Consider the following 19,888-nt stretch of genomic DNA (forward strand, 5'->3'; position numbering starts at 1 on the left):
ATAGGAAGAGATAAAGGACTGCATTTGATGTTAAATGAATGGTTGTTGGTTTCCAAGTTGTCTTGTGCAAGTGTATGGGATACATTTGTTTCCTTCTTTGTGATGCTCTATGATACTTTTTTAGTTATGTTATACTTCTGTCTGTCTGTCTGTCTGTGTGTGTGTGCGTGCGTGCATCTATCTGTGAACACCATATCTCAAAAACCACTGCATCAGTTCTAATGAAACTTGCTACACATCTTCCATATGGTAATGACAAGAACTTATTAGATTATGGTAAACATCTAGAAGACATTGCAACAATATTCAGACTAAATGCCAGGCTAAATTCTTTAATCTATGAAGATTATATGCGCAAAAGCAGTAGGCTGTTGCAAGTGTTATTAAGTAATGTAAAGTATGAGTTGCATCTTCATTTCCCCATACAAACATTTCCAAAATACTGACTTACATCACATGAATGATCATTTTCTACAAATCACTGATGAACAACATCTTTATTCAACAAAGAACAGGGTCAAATTTCAAAGAAAGAAAACAGCTCCTCACGTCGTGTAACATTCCAGTTCTTAAATTACTGGAGTCAAGAAAGACCACCGACCATTCAGTACACCATGGTACATCGTGAATTGCAGACTGCATTGTACAGATGTTTGTTGAAATTTCTCACTTTTTGCTTGTTCATGTATCTGCACTATTCCTCTGCACATTAGACAAATTTATTGTGCAATGGTGTACTCCTGACCATAGCACCCATGTCAGTTTTTTGAATATAAATCAGTCATTAGCATCACTTATTTCATTTGCTATATCCTTCCTTTTAGCTTCTGCAGCTGAAGAAATGGTCCTATTTGTTGGAATCTCATGTACATCAAATTCTATCTCAACACTGTCAATGTCCTCATCATCTACACACTCATTCATTAAGATAACATTATGGAGTATGCATGCAACTGTGATGACAGTTGGTATTTCATTTTTTATTTGCATATCAAGTAATTTCAAGCGAGTGAAGTTCGATTTGAGAAGCCCAAAAGCTTTTCTGATACACATCCAAGTTAAAGCATGACGTTTATTATATTTATTTTCGGCATCAGTCAGGTCCATTCTGGGAGAATAAGGTACCAGTAGGTTTGTAGACATTGGATATGCAGAATCACCAAGTATATGCAACTCTGGCGGTAGCAGATCCTGTGCTAGCTTTTTTCGTAATGGACTGCTTCTGAACACCGGACAATCTTTAGTAGATCCTGGCTTTCCTGTGTAAATATCAAGGAACCTAGCATGGCTGTCACATACAGCCTGGAGATGGATACTGGGATGTCCCATGTTCTCTATGTGGGAATCATTGACTCTGGGAAGTCGAAGAGCAATGCGTGTACTATCTATCGCACCCACCACTCCTGGAAATCCATATTTTTTCTGAAAATCTTCAGCTATGTCCTTCAATTGTTCTTGTTTTGGCCATTTGATAAATAGATGGCGTGCCTTCATTAGGGAGTGGTTTACACTGATTAGTATATCATGCAAAGAAGACTTTGACAGTCCAAAACGATCACCAACACATCTGATAGATTCTTGATGGCCAAGATGCCATAGGGTTGCTAACAGTTTCTTTTCAAGCTTAGTCACCCTGCCATTCCGTAAATATGGTGCAAGTGCTCTGTGAAGTACCTGTAAAACGATAAGAGTTTGTAATCAGTTTGTGTGATTTTAAGAAGTTTATGAAACAGGTTTACATACATGCACACCATGACATGTACATTTTATATGTACTGTATTATGTATATTGTCCTGATGATGCTCAGGGTGAAAGCTATAGTCAAATTTTTTGGAAACCCTTTGAATTTAGACCGTCCAGTTTGCAATTGTGTTATTGTATAATGTCTTTATGTAGATTTCTTTCATGAAGGCACACTTCATGTAGCAACATATTGTAAACAATGTCAATATTAGGAATAATCCAAATCCAAACTACCGAGTGCTAGTAGTATACTAGTATAGATTTGTGTTATAAATAGTTATTCATAGACCATTAGTTACATACACACAGTGACACACACACACACATTTGAAAGCATTCCCTCCTGTACCACCCCACATGCAATTTTTTAGCATGTATTGTCATCAATTACCTTAACATGTTGATTTAACACCAGAAAGCACTCTTTTTAGTCCTTGAATTTCAAAAATTGCCAGGAGCAGGAGGAAGTGGGTACCTTCTGTACCCACCGTACCCCCACAGTAGCTGTTGTGGTGGCTGCTGGGATTAAATTCTACCCCCCCCCCCCCCCACACCACACACACACACAAATCACATTATTTAACCCCTGGGCAAACCAAAAGCATGCAGTCGTAGGTGCACAAGAACACTGATGTGCATTCTTTCCAGTTTATAAGTAACTTGCGTACCTCAAATGTTGATCTCTTCATCCGGAATTGAGTTTTAAAGTCTATGTCTGACAATAATGGAACTACAAAGTTTACAAAACCGTTTACATCACGGCCGTGTCGCCTGACAAGTCGGCGACGACGACGGTGTGTAACAGCAATGCCCATTGCAGCATTTAAAGTCAACATAGATGAGTGTGTCGCCGAAAAAAGGGCGTTAAAATCGACCCCGTCCTCCGCAAACTCATCTAGTACCATGAACCACGCTTGTTTTGTCAGCGAGTCCTCCATGATGATTCGTATTTTCTACTAGTGTCCACTGTACTTGATTCCTTTGTTTTCGAACGAGTTTAAAGTATGTTCGATAGAGGGCGATGTTCATATGAATATGCCATGGCATACCATAGTAAACCATTTGAGGGGGGGGGGGGCACACTCTGTATGGCGCCTGTATGCGGGACATAATTACGGATAATTTCTTTGACTTGATTACTACATTTTCAACAACTTATTTGACTCAACCACCACATTACATTTTCAAATTACAAATTATTTTGCTCTTCGATAACTTCTTTGACTTGACCACTACATTTCATTAATTACAAATATATATTAAAAACTTTTGACCCTGCACATTTTGGATACCCAAACTGATTTTGCCTCCTGCTCGAAGTACAGCTCATACATTAACGCCGTTTTTGGCCACCACAGGTCCAAGTACAAGCTAGTGCACAAAAAGAGTCATAAAATCATTGATTTTGATGGTCAAAAAACCCCCCACTTTTGGAAGTCTTGATTTCTGGGGAGGAGGAATTTTTTTTGGGAAAAAATGTCAGCAAATGAAGGAGAGAAAAAAATAATCTGATCCCGTAAGAGTTTGAGAGAAAAAATTTTTCCAACAGAAAGAAGGGAAAAAAAATTGTGGTACATTAAATGTATAATAACACTTGGTTGGTATGTACAGATAAATGTTTTGAGGTGGTTCTAAATTGCAGACACATGAGTACATGTAATACATTTGTAGAAATGAGTTGGTTTGCACAATCTCTGGACCATGGGGTAGCTATAGGTCTGTCTGGAGTGGAACTGATTGGGAAATGCCATTTATCATCATAGGATTCACTTGCAACCATTTTCTTATGGTTTTTTTTTTTCATTTTTTGTATATGATACTGGTTTACAATCAATTGTATTAATTGCCCATATTACACCAATATTAACATATGCAGCTGAAATATAGGCAATTAATATGAATGGTGAAGAACTGGAACAAAACTGAGACTGAAAAATACCATCTAAAATGGTGTAGACAAATTTTAAATGTTAACAACAAAACAAGTAGCATAGGTTGCAGGATGGAACTTGGTAGAATGACACTCTTGCCAATCATCCAAGTGAAAGCAGTACAGTACTATAGAAATATAGAAGACAATAAGAAAGGACACATTTATCACGCCATGAAAAGAATTACAAGAACATAATTATCCTGGCTCATGGCTAGATACAATGAGTAACACTGAAGTAAAGCGCTTTCTCTATGTACTACATTCATTTATAGCATTCATATCAAGTGTAAAAGTATACTGTTTCAATTGGTTTATTTACATGCCTAGCATATGGCCTTTCTAGTGTGGTCAATAAGCAAATGAAACAGTATACTTTTACACTTGATATGGATGCTATAAACAATTGTGGTACATACAGAAAATACTTTACTTTGGTGTTATGGGTTGTAATTTTAAAAAATGAAAGAAGAATATGGAATTTCAAACATCAACAATACCACAAAGGAACACTTTTTGAACATTTGTAAAGATTATTTCACCCAGAAATGGACCAAAGACAATGAAAGACAAGACTCAAAGCTCAGGGAGAACTTACAAATTGTTTACACAATAAAGATACAAAACAGCCAATTATCTTAAAATTGAATGATGACATTTGGGCTAAGTTTGAATGTAATATTTGTAAATGCAAGGCGACATATGTTTGTGGATGGGAGCAATCTGTATGCTCAAAAAGTATCAACACTCACAATCAACAATATATTTAGATTTTATTATTGTATCTAACTTAAAGAAACCTCAATTACATAAAAAAATAGAATAAAACTCTTCCTGGTGTTACAAGCCTCAAGAAAGGTGGCACAAAAGAAACCAATAAAACATTTCAACAGTAGCTCATCTAGTAGTCCATATAACTAATGTTTTAATATAAACAATGATCTACTAACTGATTATCATTATTATTGGCAGTTTGCAATTTGAACAGAGAAGTTTATGGAATCACACTTCTCTGAAACATGGGTTTTAATCAATTTTAATTTTAACATTTTACTTGTAAAAAAGACTGAATATAAATTTCAAATGACTTATTTTTTTAAATCGTAGACAAGAGGTTCAGGGACTGACAAAGTAAGTTACATAATTTGAATAGCATATATGAATAATATTTGAATAAATATATAACATATTATCTATGATTTCCATGGCAGTAAATTTAGCAATTTTTATTCACAAAGAAGTACTAAACCCCCCTGTACGTAGTTTAAATAGCACTCAAAGTTCCACTGTTTGCAAAAGAGGTCTGTTTTCTGTACAGCAAACGTACTTGCAACAGCTACATACATCCCCAAGTTTCAACAACCTTCCTGTTTCATGAAATTTTTCATCTTGACACCATAGAAACTTAAGACACACTGAACTCTATAAGTTTTTGGGGTTGAAATTCTTGACTTCACCACCAAATAAACATGAAAAAATACTGAACTCTGTGAATTTCAGGGTTGATCTTCTTCACTTCACCATCACAGGAACATAAACAATACTGAACTCTAAAAGGTTCTTTGGCAACTATAACACACTGTTATGTATTCTTTGACACATGTCTTTACAGGTAATTACTTTCCATAATTTCTCTTTCAGTGTTGTGCTGGTTATCAGAGTAAAAACACACAGAATAGGAGTCAAAAGTTGACATTTTTGACATCTCAATGGCCTTCTTCAGAGTTAACGTCTAGAAATCTCCAAAATGTTTGACACACTATATAGTAATCAAACTGAAAGTATAATAGATTTGTGACATTCCCAATGGACTCCTTCATAGTTTGATTCTAGGAATCTTTCAAATGTCCACTTAAGCACACTGTGGTGTATAGTAACCAAACTGTAGAATTTATCTAGAAATACTAGTAACTTTGTCATGCAGAACACCAAAGTTACTGACCACTACATTTCTGTTCTTTTTTATCACTACGTTTCCGTCCTTTTTTGCCAGTTTTCTCCACTAGTTTAAGGAGATGTTTAAATCCAGGTGGTGGGTGCAATGAGTGGCTATCACATCCTACACCCCCCGGTATACTGCTACCAGTACTCTGAAAGAAAAACATACACAAATATAAGTCAGCCCAACACAAATTGTCATGTCACACACACACACACACACACACACACACACACACACACACACACGTCAGCTCAAACACAAATTGTCAAATTCCATACCCCAAATTGTTTGTAAAAAAGTGAATATTTATTTTTTTCAAAGAATATTACTATTGAATATATTAAGCAATTGTGATATCTGAGGTAGTTTAGAAATTTGTAAATTTGAATTTATAAAATTGTAAACTTACCAGTGTTAATGCCTTCTTCTCTAACACCACAGTATTCCTGAGATCAGCAGTATTGTAACACTGACTTTGATAACACAGGGGAGCCTCAACAGTAGACTTATAGGTCTGACTACTCACAGGATATTCAAAATTTTCCTGCAAACAAACAAAATGTATAAATTAGGCTAGTGGTCATTCTAATAAGTACAACTGTCAAGTCAAATCCAAATTTACACATCAAGCTAACCTGATTAAAATCTGAACTTAGTGCAATTTCTTTATTTACCTCTCTTTCCTACTCTTATTGTTGTTTGTTCTTTTTTTGTTCTGTGAGTGCCTACATCTGACACAATGCCATACAAGTTTTTTGTTCAGTGAGTGCCTACATCTGACACAATGCCATACAAGTTTTTTGTTCAGTGAGTGCCTACATCTGACACAATGCCATACAAGTTTTTTGTTCAGTGAGTGCCTACATCTGACACATGCCATACAAGTTTTTTGTTCTGTGAGTGCCTACATCTGACACAATACCATACAAGTTTTTTGTTCGGTGAGTGCCTACATCTGACACAATGCCATACAAGTTTTTTGTTCGGTGAGTGCCTACATCTGACACAATGCCATACAAGTTCAAGTTCAAATCACATACTTATATGTAGAATCCGTCTTACAATATACACTAGACGATCAAAATCACAAAGAGAACACCAAACAATAGCAATAATGTCACTGTCTGCACTCTACGCTTGAGCTATTTTTGAACGGAGCTTTCTGAAGGTACAGTACCTGTAAGTTTTGGCATACGACACATTCTCATTGGTTGAATAAATTCACTCAGTGCTTGAGATTTGTATGAGAACTCCTATGGTATTGTGTCAGATGTAGGTACAACATGCTCAAAGAACACAAACGAACAAACAAAAATAAAAGTAGGAAATTGCACCAAGTTCACTTTATCAGAGTTTAGTTAGATTGATATCAAGTAAGCCAACTTACCCCAACTTGACTGAGTACCTGTAGTAATACCCTATTCATTAGTAGTCTCTTTTTGGCACGAGTCACAGCCACATACAATAAATTCAATTCATCTTCTGGTAAATCTTCTGTAAACGTAAACAGTAAAGGTCAGTGACATTTGTTTCTACTTCAAGACATTCAAGATGATGGCTAGAAACTGACAGATGTTTTCTCATTGTTTTAGCTTTGTATTAAAACGACGTACGAACACAGCACCAGAAATGTTCACAATTTATATATTTCTATATTTCAGTTTGAAATTTGATATATTTTCCACTTGTTTTAGATTCACAAAAACAAAACAAAACAAAACAATTTTGAAAAGACATAAGCCTTATAACCTGACAGGTTACCATGGTTACTTATCTAGTTTCATATCAAATACATCTCATAATTTTACCTAACAATGCAGCACAATTCATCACTATTGGTTACTGACTGAACTCTCAACTGTTTTTACCAAAAAAAAAAAGTGAAAAACTTACGGTAAGATACACCATCAGGGTAATTGAGAATACCACTAAGGTAGTCATCAGTCAGTTTCACTGTGTCAAACTCTAATCCCTTAGACTTGTGAGCTGTACTGAGTACTACATCTGTAAACATACAAGTAGTGTTTGTATATCATTAGTATTGTCAAATCTCTGTCTATAAATAAAAATGTCAACCATACAATTCTAACCCAAATATTTTGAAGAGACTGAGCTCCTCTTCATCGGTGGGTCTCCAGTTGATATATACTTAACAATAGATGTATCGTAGTTTACAGACTACTGGGTTTGAACACAAACTTTTTACATGAATTCAGAGATAAAACAACATGCATAGATTCATTCATCGTAACTCTTAATTGTTATGTTGCTAAATATGCCCATGAGTTTCATAAAATTGTAACTTAAACGGACTTGGACCAGATCTGAACGTGTTTCTGCATTGCTTTTGTTTCATCTGAACAATTACATTATGCTAGTCTATTTACTGAAATAAAGTTTAATCATTGCTAGTAGCCTTGAGATCTGTAATATAGCAGTGATTGAATGATGATATGACATCACTTTTGGGTGCACACAAACACTGCTGATGATATCATCATAGAGAAATGTACCTGCATAAACCTACCAAAGCTGAGCTCTATGGACATGTTACACTCAAGTCAATACATTTACCCAGTATATGTTAATACAACTATAATGACATGTATAAAGATAACAATACTATGGAGATGCTACACTCATTTCAATACACATATGATCAACGTAACGAATTCAATGATACTAGATAAAGCTGATGTATTTTTTAAGTACATGTATTTATAGACTAGATAAAAGAATATCTCAAATTGGTCTACATCCCTTCAATCATCAGCTAATGATAACAAAACAGACACATTTCCAACAGAACTGACCTGCAAGTCTCATATCGTGACAAGCTCTGCTCCTTATCTTGGCAGTGTGTCGTGGAATCTTGACATGGTGGATTTCTACGATATGTATCTTGTACAGCAGTTCATTGTCTTGTACATTACTTGCATAGTTCTTCAATGAATTGAAACTGGCAAACTTCTTGATGAATTTATTCTTGATCTCTCGGTCTTTCACTAAAAAAATACAAGTTACAGGAATGAATAAATGTTATATGTAAAAGTCAAATTTTTTATGATACTTCTAAGTGGCAGTTGGGAAGGTACTGATGTGTGTGTGTGTGTGTGTGTGTGTGTGTGTGTGTGTGTGTGTGTGTGGAGGGATGTTGTTACTGTGCATGTTTGATGGTGTGCAAAAGTGTGAGTATCATGGGTGGGGGGCATCTACACAATGAAATATGCACTGTTTGCATAAATTCTATCAAAGATAAAACATGCAATGTAAAACTTACTTGTTGATGTTGTACCACTCTGTGCTGATGTTCTACAAAACAATGTAAAGATGTCTTCAACTGATGACAGCAAATCCTCAAGGAATTTTTTCCCCTATTGTACAAATATGAGATGGTTGTGTGGTGAGTTTTGTAGTTGTGGTGGATTTATCTACCAACATTTATGACTACTAATCTGTCAGTTTTTCAGCATACCATCCAGTCCAATTTATATAACACTGAATGTACTAACTTTCAACAAAGAGAAACATACATACTTTGATATACATGTACATGTATACTGGTAAACAAGACTAATTTTCTTTATTTTAATCACAATATATTTTAATGCAAAATTAAGACAACATTATATTTTCAATCTGTAATACAAAGTTACATATTGATAACAAAAATGTTTGACATACATGTAATTTCACACTTTTTATATAAGGAGTGCTACATACCCCAGCAAAGGCTATCTTACAAGGTTGTTCTCTGTTGGACAGCATGACAGCTTCATTGAACAGAGTGTAATTGAATCTAGTTATGATTGCTATTTGACCAACACTATCACCATACACACCATCTAAATAGAGAGAACACAAACTGTGAATTTCAGAATTACAACAAAGCTCTGTTTAGATCCACTCTCAGTTCACTAGCTTTGCTGAACTACCATTTGACCAATTACGGTTTTATAAATATGCATTCAGAAAATGTCACGGAATCAATTTTTAATTAGACTAACTATCGGTACTCAGTGACAGAGCCTGTGAGACAATAGTCTAGCTGCTAGACCTCAGGTTTTCTTCTGATAAATATGAGGGTGGAACAGTGACCTTTGGTCGCCTCACACAGTGAGCAGAATAGCCCAAGGGGTCTAGCAGCAAGACTAGTGAGACAACTACAAGACACGAAGTTGATTCAGCAAAGCCAGCTGATTGAGAGCGAGTCTAGGCTGTTTGCAATAACTGTGAAAACCTTACTGTTAGTGTTATTTCCATAATACCTCAGTCAATACACTCTGAGGGATACACTGTATTTGATCATCTGCTTGTGAAAATGACCTCCTGTGGGGGTGGGGATATGGATGGTGGTGGGGTTCAGTGTGTTCTCTTTTCTCAAGTAAAACACAAAAAAAACTGACAATCAGGTTCTGACCAATTCATACATATGAATAAAATACACAAAGTATTAACATTACAACATATTACAGAAAAATTACATTATTGACATGGAGTTACAAAAATACAATTCAATGTGTGACCTTTCTGAATTGTAAGGGTTAGTACTGCATAATTTAGAAATTAGCAAACCAATCATATTCTGTGCATATATTATCCTGTCACTTACCTTGCTTAGCATTACCAACTATTGTCTTTGCTGTAACATCTTTAAAATTCTCTAGTAAACATGCAGCAATATAACTAATCTGAGGTCCAAACCTAAATGACTGCAAAACATTAAACATAATTATTCATGATAAGTGGTTCATTATCCAACCAGATGCTTGACATAGTATACCCAATGCAGGACTTTTCTCCCCTTGGCTAGGATTACCTAATCACACAATCTTGCTTACTTAATGTCTTAATGTACTTAATGTACAATGTCTTGAAAATTGAAAAGTATGGAAAAGTTGTACATATCATAAAAGACAATGCAAGCAAATTTATCAGTAAAGGTAACGAGATCAAGACATTGTTCAAATTACTTCGCTATGTATAATTTTTCACTTAACAGAATGACAGAAAGTGAAAAAATACTGGAAATATATTTTCATTACTTTGCTTTTATGAACACTGCTGACATTCAAAATTGGACTATTCATATATTGGATAAGACTGTTGATCATCATTACAATATTACATATACCTGTGTAAGATAGAACACATTTGAGGCTGGAGCTTCTTTCATTGCATTCCTGGCACCAATAAAGGAATAGATTTGTTGGTGAGGATCTCCAACTAAAATCTTGGGACAATTCTGTCTGAATAAGATATCCTGAGTAGCTGAAATATACAATTATTTTCACATCTATCAATGTAGTGTACTCTGTGTAAAACATAACAGTTCAAGTATTGGTACATTCCTGGTATAATTCTTGCTAATGCTTATTTGGACACTAGTTGCAGAGTACACAGAAAGATTCACTGGGTTGTTTTTTTTTGCATTGAGCACAAAGTAAACAAGTACACAGAAAAATTCACAGGATTTCCTTAATTTAAATAAAGTTTCTTACAACTTTTTGATGTACACTTTATTCATCTTTATCAGTATGGCAGTCAGTCATGACCATATTTGGAAATGTGAGCAAAGCATGGACAGGTTCAAAGTTCAAGTTACCTGGATAACCTAGTCATTAACATATTGGAAAATAAGAGTGAAACTATAGTGTGAAGTTCAAAGTTCACATTACCTGGAGTGCAGTCTTGGCCTTCATCTATCATAATACAGTCAAACTCATCAAGGGTTGGTTTACTCAGCTGATACAATTTCAAATAACCTGTAAAGAATTTATGAATGGTGTATTGAAATCTGTACATGGAGAGACTGAGATAAAAAGAATGACAGAGAGTGACAGAAATGAGGAGAGAGAGACAGACAGACAGACAGACAGACAGACAGACAGACAGACAGACAGACAGACAGACAGACAGACAGACAGACAGACAGAGACAGAGACAGAGAGAGACAGAGAGAGAGAGAGACAGAGACAGAGACAGACAGAGACAGAGAGACAGACAGACAGACAGACAGACAGACAGACAGACAGACAGACAGAGACAGACAGACAGACAGACAGACAGACAGACAGACAGAGACAGACAGACAGACAGACAGACAGAGACAGAGAGACAGAGACAGGGAGAAAGAGAAAGCCAAACATCTGAATGTATCAGAATGTGAACATTACAGTTGTTACAGTACTAATACTAGTGTATGTGTCAAGCATACTTACCACCATGGGTCATTCTAACATCCCAATTATCTTTATCAATATATTTCTCCCATATCACCTCAGTGTCTCTGACAATAGCCTGTAATCAAACATCACAGTTGTTTGTTTATACTCAGTGGTATACTATACAAATCATGCATACTCACACTTACACTTACACAATATACTCCGACATATACAGACAGACAGATAAACAGACAGACAGACAGACAGACAGACAGACAGACATACATACATACATACATACATACATACATACATACATACATACAATGTATATACATTCATACATCATGCATACATACATACATACATACATACATACACACACACACACAAACACACACACACACACACACACACAAACACACACACACACACACACACACACACACACACACACACACACACACACACACACACACACACATGTGCATACTTACCATCTGTTCTTCATGGGAGATTGGCCTTGAGTATCCATCATCATTCTTGTATACATTAGGTGTATGAGCTGTTGTGATGAAGTCAGCTGCTGATGCTATAAAAGCATCTAGAGTTTCTTTCACTTGTTTACCTCGCACAAAATTGTTGCGATTTTCAGGTAGTTGATGTGTTACATAGTACGCCTTGATATCAGGAGAAAGTTGCTTGATGTACCTACAATGAATATTAACAGAGTACTATAACTTGAACAACAGTGTAATCTTCCTTGGTTACACAGCAATTTTTACATCCAAATGTAGAAGTGGACAAAAAGACATGTCATTGTTTGTGCTTCAAGTCACTCACTATACACATCACTGAATGCACAAACAATTCAGACTGTGTTCAGTGGTGTATAACAAATTAGAATGAGCACTCACAACAACAAATCTTTCGGTATGGTAAGTCAATTGTTTCTGTTCAGTGCATTATGAAGTGGGCTAAATCAGTCTATGGTCACTACACTTATTATCAGGGTCCCCAGCATCATGGTTATTGTCAGGGTCTGGTTTCTCTAAGGCCTCCAAAATAATGGAAAAATTATGTCCTTTCCCTCCTATGATGTACTGAAACCACATGGAATTAGTAAAAATAAAGAAGTAAATATTAGCTCTCTTTCAGAGAATTTATTTCAACTTACCTTCTACCATATGAAGCAAATGCTAATGAATGCACTGTCTTACAAGTGACGTTATAAGGAAAAGACTGTTGTGCTTGTTCCTGAACAGACCTGTGGGTAATCAGATAAGATCAGTGAATAAGGTAAGATAACTCCAGAACAACATTGAAATATGGTTGATAGTACTTATCTAGCACATTTTTAGGGGTTCTCCACTGTGATGCACTTAAGCCTAATCAACATAAGAACTTATAGGTGTGCCATATGTGTGCCCATTTTGATGTGGCAAATTTACTAAGGCTTGGTCTCATATAATAGAAAAGTTCATGCTTGAGATGTGGATGCTGATAATGTTTCAATTTGAAACTGACAAAACTAGGACACAAGGACATAACTGATGATATTATCCATAAAATCTGACTTTGAAGAAAATACACAAGAAGATGCCCGACAATATTATGAATATGAAGTTAAAATGAGATATTACAACAAGCTGAAAACTAACTTATGATTTAATAAATTTCTCCATCCCCTTGACAGAGAGCCAACTGAATGATGAGTAGCTCAGCAATATGCTTGACATTGCTGCAGTAAGACTGGGATAGTGCAAAGTTTTGACAATAAACCAAAACACTGTCATAATTCTGTTACGCAAGACATCTATACTCCCTGTCTATACTGCCCTGGGTCTATACTGCAATGGTGAAACACTTAGAGAGAGTTTCACGCTCCTTAGAACAGTACTTACTTATTGAAGCAAACATAAAGGAACTTTTTATTTGGTCTTCTTTTAGCATATTCCTTCAATGTACTTGTTTTTCCAGTTCCTACAAAAATAAAGAAAAGTCTACATTTTACAAGAAGTGAAAGTGATAACCAGAAACACTTAGTACACATGTGACAATGGCATGATTAGCAATCTAACAGTTAAGTACATTCAAGTCACATCAGAGCTAAACTAGTTACATTTGTACTAACTACTTCCACCAAATGATGTGTTAGGGATTTGATGCAAGCATCATACTTGTAGTTTCCCATCAAAATTATTAAGCCATTTCTATAATAAAATAGTCCACACAATATTGGTTACATTAAATTACAATTGAATCCTGGAAGTTACATTTATACCTGTGATACAGTATATACATGACTTTAGTAACAAAATTAGTTAGCAACTAAATCATATACAATGAAAATTGCATGCAATGAAACAAAACGTCTGGTAAACACTGCTTACCTGCAAAGGCCATAATTTTCACTATGTCATTTTTTTCACAATCAAACTTGACTATTCTCTGCTGTTCATGGGTAAAACGAAGTCCTCCTCTCAGACCAACCCTGTGGGTGTGTGTGTGTGTGGGGGGGGGGGGGGGGTTAGAGATTAAACACACACAGTATACTGATAATGAAAATAGGTTTTAAACATTCAACCACAAAATGTAAATTAAAGATGACAAAATAAAAAGTCTTGACTAAAACGTTATCAGCTGAACTACAAAGATTGCAACATGTGTAAAGTACACTATAAAATTGAGCTTTCAGTCTATCCTGGTCAATGATGTTCATCAGAATCATGATTCCATAGTAACAGTTGACCTCTGACCTCTCACTGACTCAGTGGTGGTATGATCAACTGATTGTAGATGTTAGACAGTTCAATGCCTCACTTTCTGTTGATTTTGAGATTGCAGCATCTGATGTTGATAGCCTCCCTGATATTTTCTCAGGAAATCATTTGGGGATGTACCAAAAATGGAAATTTATCAGCCCTTGTCTTCTTTCATAACTACAAATACAACTTTAACCCCAGAAGTGACTGGTGACTGTTGAACACCACCACCCTAGGCCTTTGGTATAGACTCTTTCCAATCAGCTGGTGTGGACACTATCACATTATAAATACTGATAAATTACAACTTACCCATAACTGACCAGTGACTGTTGACCACCACCCCTTGGTATAGACGCCTTCCAATCAGCTGGTGTGGACACTGTCACATTCTCATAAAGATACAAGGCATAGAAAACTCTGTAATGAATTCTGGAAAACAACAAACATTGAAACATCAATACTGAGTACATATAGTGGAAAATAACCAAAACATAACATTACCTCATACTGGATTGTTGAAACTGTTCAATAACTTTTTAGTGTACCATGACTTTTCTCATAAATAATTAAAAACAAGCCTTCATCAATGACATACTCCCCAACTTGTATTTTTATGGCAAATTATTGTGCAAATCTGAATGGTGTTTTGAGATACAAAACTTCATAATTTATTGACCAATTTGCTATTTGACCTTGAAAATGGAGATCAAAGGCAAAGGTCAAGATATGAAAAGAAATCTGACCTTTGGGGTACAGACATTTAAATGGAGTCTTTGCTTATTCAACTTCTTGAGTTCAAATAGAAAGAAAAATGTTGGTCATTTCACCTTGAAAATGTTTGTCAAGGTCAAAGTTTCATTAGAAAGCTCATTTATAATTGTTCAACTTTATCATAGCCTTGCTGATACATATTTCAATCTTACTTACCCTCTGTTGAGATTGTGTATTGAATGTAGTGCAAACAAGAATGTAGCCACACAGTACAAACACTCAATGACATCAGAAGCCAAAGTTGTAGTAGAATTATTCAGTAACAGCTGTAGTATCAGTTGTATGTCTTTCACTGTTTCTGACAAGACAACAATCATTGCTATCACACACCAAGGGTTTGGTACCTGAAATCAAGCAGAGTTGAACAAGAGTTGGTAGAGATTCTCAGTTTTAGCAGTGCATAGACTTAGCAAACTTTAAGTTACCCTCTCAGTTTTACAATCTCATATAATATTATGAAGTCTTGTTAGAAGACTTCATTATGTCTGCACTTGGAAGGTCATTGAACAAAAAGCTGAGGATGACAGTACTATTGGTGCACAAACCCTCAACAGCACCTTTGGCATTATGTGACCTGCACTGCATGAAAGGCTGGCATTTCCATTTCCATTTATGTGGCGGTCACACAACAGAGTTGCCGAAAATATGCCACCACTTTTCATGCAGTGCTGTAGTACGAGAGTCTAGCAGCTAAACTAATTACTATCCTACTGTATTGATACAAACAGACATTATGTACTCACATCATCCACTATTGTATCTGATAATTTCTCTTTCATAACATTCACTGCAAACTCATACTTTGGATGTTTCTGGAGGTGATCCACCATCATAGCATTGCTTCGTCTTTTGAATATCTTCATGTACCTGGGAAATTTCAAAATTGATGAAAGAATATCAACATGATGTTTATAGTTTGTAAAATCAGTACATAGCAGTTGATTTGATAGATTTTATTCTCCATACATTTGAATCAAAATAGTGTACATGTACCAAGAAATCCCTCCGGCAAGTCTTGACCTCAGATCTCAACCTTTAGACTCAAAGCACAGTATACGTATAAGACTAACGTTATGCTTCTTGAGCTGATACGACCATTGGTAAACAATATTGATTTGTTGCAATTATTCACAGCATCAAAGTCAGATACAAAAATACAACTCACATCATAAAATATAATAAATATCCATCGATATTATGTGACATACTTATAAAGACCTTTGCTTTTTTACCATTATGCCCAAATGGATTTGCACAGTTTTCACCATCTTGTCAAAAATTAAAAATTCGTTAATCTGTATGGTACCAGTATGATAGCCTTATTTCATCTTTTTGAGTATGCAACCAATAGAGTTCATTTATACTGGCGTTAAATGTAGAGTTGAATTTCTTTCCTCCATCCTTTGTATCTTTAAACTTACCTGACAATCTGGAGTAAACAATCATCTTCAGACACCATCTTATTCTTCCGCATTATTTGCATAATTTCTTTGTGTGTTGGTGGGTCTTTCAATTTCAGTTTGTGATACTTCTTCTTCCAGGGCATAAACTACCAATATCAACAGATGAAAATATACATCTGATCAAACCATAATGATGAAGGATCAATTAGCATGTAATGCCATGATGTAAGATACCTCAGATTCTTTCATCATTACAGATTGGACATATGAGGATATGTATAAAATTCCAAATACGGACAACACTGAATACATTCATGACTCATGGTGATGATGTTGTGGACACACGACTTAACACCAATTATTTCAGGGTAAATTTCTGATCAATCACCTATATCTGTTTTCCTTGCTATCATTCAAATTATCATGTTTATCATCAACACACAGAAACAGTTTTTCTCATATTTCCAGAACCAAATAATTTTTTCCCAAAACATTCTTAGTTTGGTCTTAATTAGGATGATGCTATGCAATACTAAGTGAAGTATATTTTGTGAAATTTGTGCCATCAAGCTGTTGATCATTACAAATTATCTCACCATAATTCAACGAGTTAGATCAAATTCTACACAATTTGCTCAGTGGTATGAATATGGTATGAATTCATAAATGGTTGTATCCATTACCTGTGGATCAGATATGATGCCATTCCACAATTGACAAACTCTATTGACATTTAGACAAAGATCTATCATTGGCAGTTGACTAAAGATGTTCTCTATCACTTCCACTGGCAGTTCACCAAAATAATCTTCACCCTCCTCTTCCTCTATGTTGACCTCCTCTCCTAGCAATCCATATGTATTTGGAGCAGACTCTGTGTCAATGTCATCTGGCATAGATTGTAATGCCATCAGGTCATCCATTTCAGTGTCATTTTCAAAAGCTACTAGATTCATGTCGATTTCATCTTTGTCTGTTTCATCTGACACATCATCAGCTGGTTTAGTTGATGAACCTGCTTTGCTTGACTCTGTCAATAAGTTTGGTAATGACATCAGGTTGTTCATTTCAGTGTCATTTTCAAATGCTACTAGATTAATGTCAATTTCATCTTTGTCTGTTATATCTGGACAGGTTACTGTTGCTGGTTTGAACATGTTTGATTCACTTATTGCTGACGTGCAAGTGGAGGACTTTGAGTTATCATCAGTCAGGGCATTAGGAAGATTGGCAGTCTGGTTGGCAGATGTCATCCCTGCAAATATTGCTTGCATGGACTTAACCACACCACTCTCTTTAGCTGAGTTAGCTGATGATCCTGGTGTTTTTGACCTTGACCATGACTTTGGTGATGCAATTGTAGCTTTAGGACTCTCCCATGATTTTGTTGGCATGTACTGTTTTGAAGGAGTTCGCTGCAATGAACTTGATGATGTCGATGCAGGCTGTGTTCTTGCATGGACAATGTTATTGCCAATACAACTTTTTCCCAATCCTAAACTTACATAATGTCTTTGGTTTGGTTTTGTACTCTGGTTTGCAAACTGCATTGTGGATGATTTATACCATTTGGTATTCTGGCTAACATTTGGTTTGCAAGTTTCCCTTTGCACTGGTCTGTATGGTGTCTGTTTCTTACCCTGGTTATTTTCATATGTATTATCAATTTCTAGCATTGCTTGTGAGGCCATCAGGTCATCTGTTTCAGTGTCATTTTCAAATTCAAGAATATTGGCATCTACCTCATTTGTGCTTGCAATGCCACCAAAGCTTTGTGATGCTGTGGGGGGTTCTACTTTTCTTGAAATATTCAAGGTTGATGCTGATGCAGTAGACCTTGACCATAAGCTTGGTGATGACATAGTGGGTTTTGGACTGCATTGTACATCTGGCAATGTACATTGTTTTGCTTGTGATCCTTGCAGATGTGAAGTTGCTGTTTTTTTCTGTGGCTCTAACATGTATGATGCAATTTTGTTTTGCTTTGAAGCAAAATGAGATGCTGTTGAAAAACTAGCTTTTCTGCTTGGCCTATTTTTATGTGCATTAGATGCATTCTTGTCTAATGCCCTACTGTTGTACACTTGATATTGTTGGTGTGGAGTTGGGTGTGGTGATACAGCAGTAGTTTGAGAGTTCATTTGGTCAGTTATACGTTCTTGGGTTTGATATTGTTGGTGTGGAGTAGGGTGTGGTGATACAGCAGTAGTTTGAGAGTTCATTTGGTCAGTGATATGTACATGTACTTGGGTGCTACATTTTGATAACAATCTGCCATTACTGGTAGTAGTAGAAGCTCTTTTGAACTGTTTACTGCTCCTTGGATACAGACCCCTGTTAGTATCTTTGCTGGATTTCGGAACTGTTGTAGGATTTGTCAGGGCATTTGTGCCACTTGCTGTGGATGATCTTTTCAAATATTCTGCAGAGTTCATTTCAAGTTTTCGCTTTTTCTGGTTTTGTTCTCCTGTTGTCCCCCTAAAATCTGAACTATTTTCCAAAGATGACATCTCTGATGATGAACTTTCTGATTTCCTAGTAGATGTAGATACTACTTTGGCATAAAATCTATCCAGGGTACTTTGTCTCATTGCTATTCTTGCATGACATCAAACTTGTGTTGTTTAGTTTCAGAATGATGGGTTCAATGGCTGCTATACACCTGCAAAGGAAAATGGAAACAATGCATCACCTCATAATATTACATTTACAATTTCTACACTATCACATTATATCTATTATTAATAATATTAAAGTTTGGGTTCACACTAGTATGGATGCCAACATGATATCAAATTATCTCTATCCCCGTCTGACCAAATGAGAAATCATGAACCAAAAGATGTTCATGCAAATGAGCAAACCCCCAACAAAAGAATGTAAACAATATATATATATATATATATATATATATATATATATATATATATATATATATATATATATATATATATATATATATATATATATATATATATATATATATATATATATATATATATATATATATATATATATATATATATATATATATATATATATATAATATAAGATGCATCATTTTCTTTTTACATCAACCTTAAATTTCGCCCTTTTTAAGAAAGCATTGTTTTTATTAGCATTATTTTCTTATTCAAACATTTATCTATTTTACTAGCGTATT

At 35.4% G+C, this 19,888-nt stretch overlaps 1 protein-coding gene across 1 annotated transcript; it reads right to left on the reverse strand.

Moving 5' to 3' along the window:
- Window positions 1-5,527: 5,527 nt before the first annotated feature.
- LOC144433244 (F-box DNA helicase 1-like) lies at window positions 5,528-19,316 on the reverse strand. Its single transcript, XM_078121556.1, has 20 exons — window positions 17,409-19,316; window positions 16,744-16,871; window positions 16,066-16,189; window positions 15,479-15,666; window positions 14,861-14,980; window positions 14,177-14,277; window positions 13,688-13,766; window positions 12,961-13,050; window positions 12,281-12,494; window positions 11,838-11,916; window positions 11,295-11,381; window positions 10,751-10,887; window positions 10,229-10,328; window positions 9,340-9,461; window positions 8,897-8,990; window positions 8,430-8,621; window positions 7,510-7,620; window positions 7,004-7,110; window positions 6,026-6,160; window positions 5,528-5,764 (listed from the first exon to the last, which is right to left on the reverse strand). The coding sequence occupies exons 1-20, from the start codon at window positions 19,314-19,316 to the stop codon at window positions 5,609-5,611; spliced, it is 4,272 nt and encodes a 1,423-aa protein (XP_077977682.1). The 3' UTR covers window positions 5,528-5,608.
- Window positions 19,317-19,888: the final 572 nt, after the last annotated feature.

This window comes from Glandiceps talaboti, chromosome 1, assembly GCF_964340395.1.
Source record: "Glandiceps talaboti chromosome 1, keGlaTala1.1, whole genome shotgun sequence".
NCBI classification, from domain to species: domain Eukaryota; kingdom Metazoa; phylum Hemichordata; class Enteropneusta; family Spengelidae; genus Glandiceps; species Glandiceps talaboti.

What these genes read in the sequence shown, in the direction of transcription:
- LOC144433244 (XM_078121556.1), bottom strand. Translation starts at nt 19,316, where the DNA reads ATGAGACAAAGTACCCTGGATAGATTTTATGCCAAAGTAGTATCTACA. An exon ending in AGTTGGTAATGCTAAGCAAG is followed by an intron (nt 9,462 to 10,228) that starts GTAAGTGACAGG and finishes CTCTCTATTTAG; the next exon opens with ATGGTGTGTATGGTGATAGT. An exon ending in GAGTGGTACAACATCAACAA is followed by an intron (nt 8,622 to 8,896) that starts GTAAGTTTTACA and finishes GTATTTTTTTAG; the next exon opens with TGAAAGACCGAGAGATCAAG.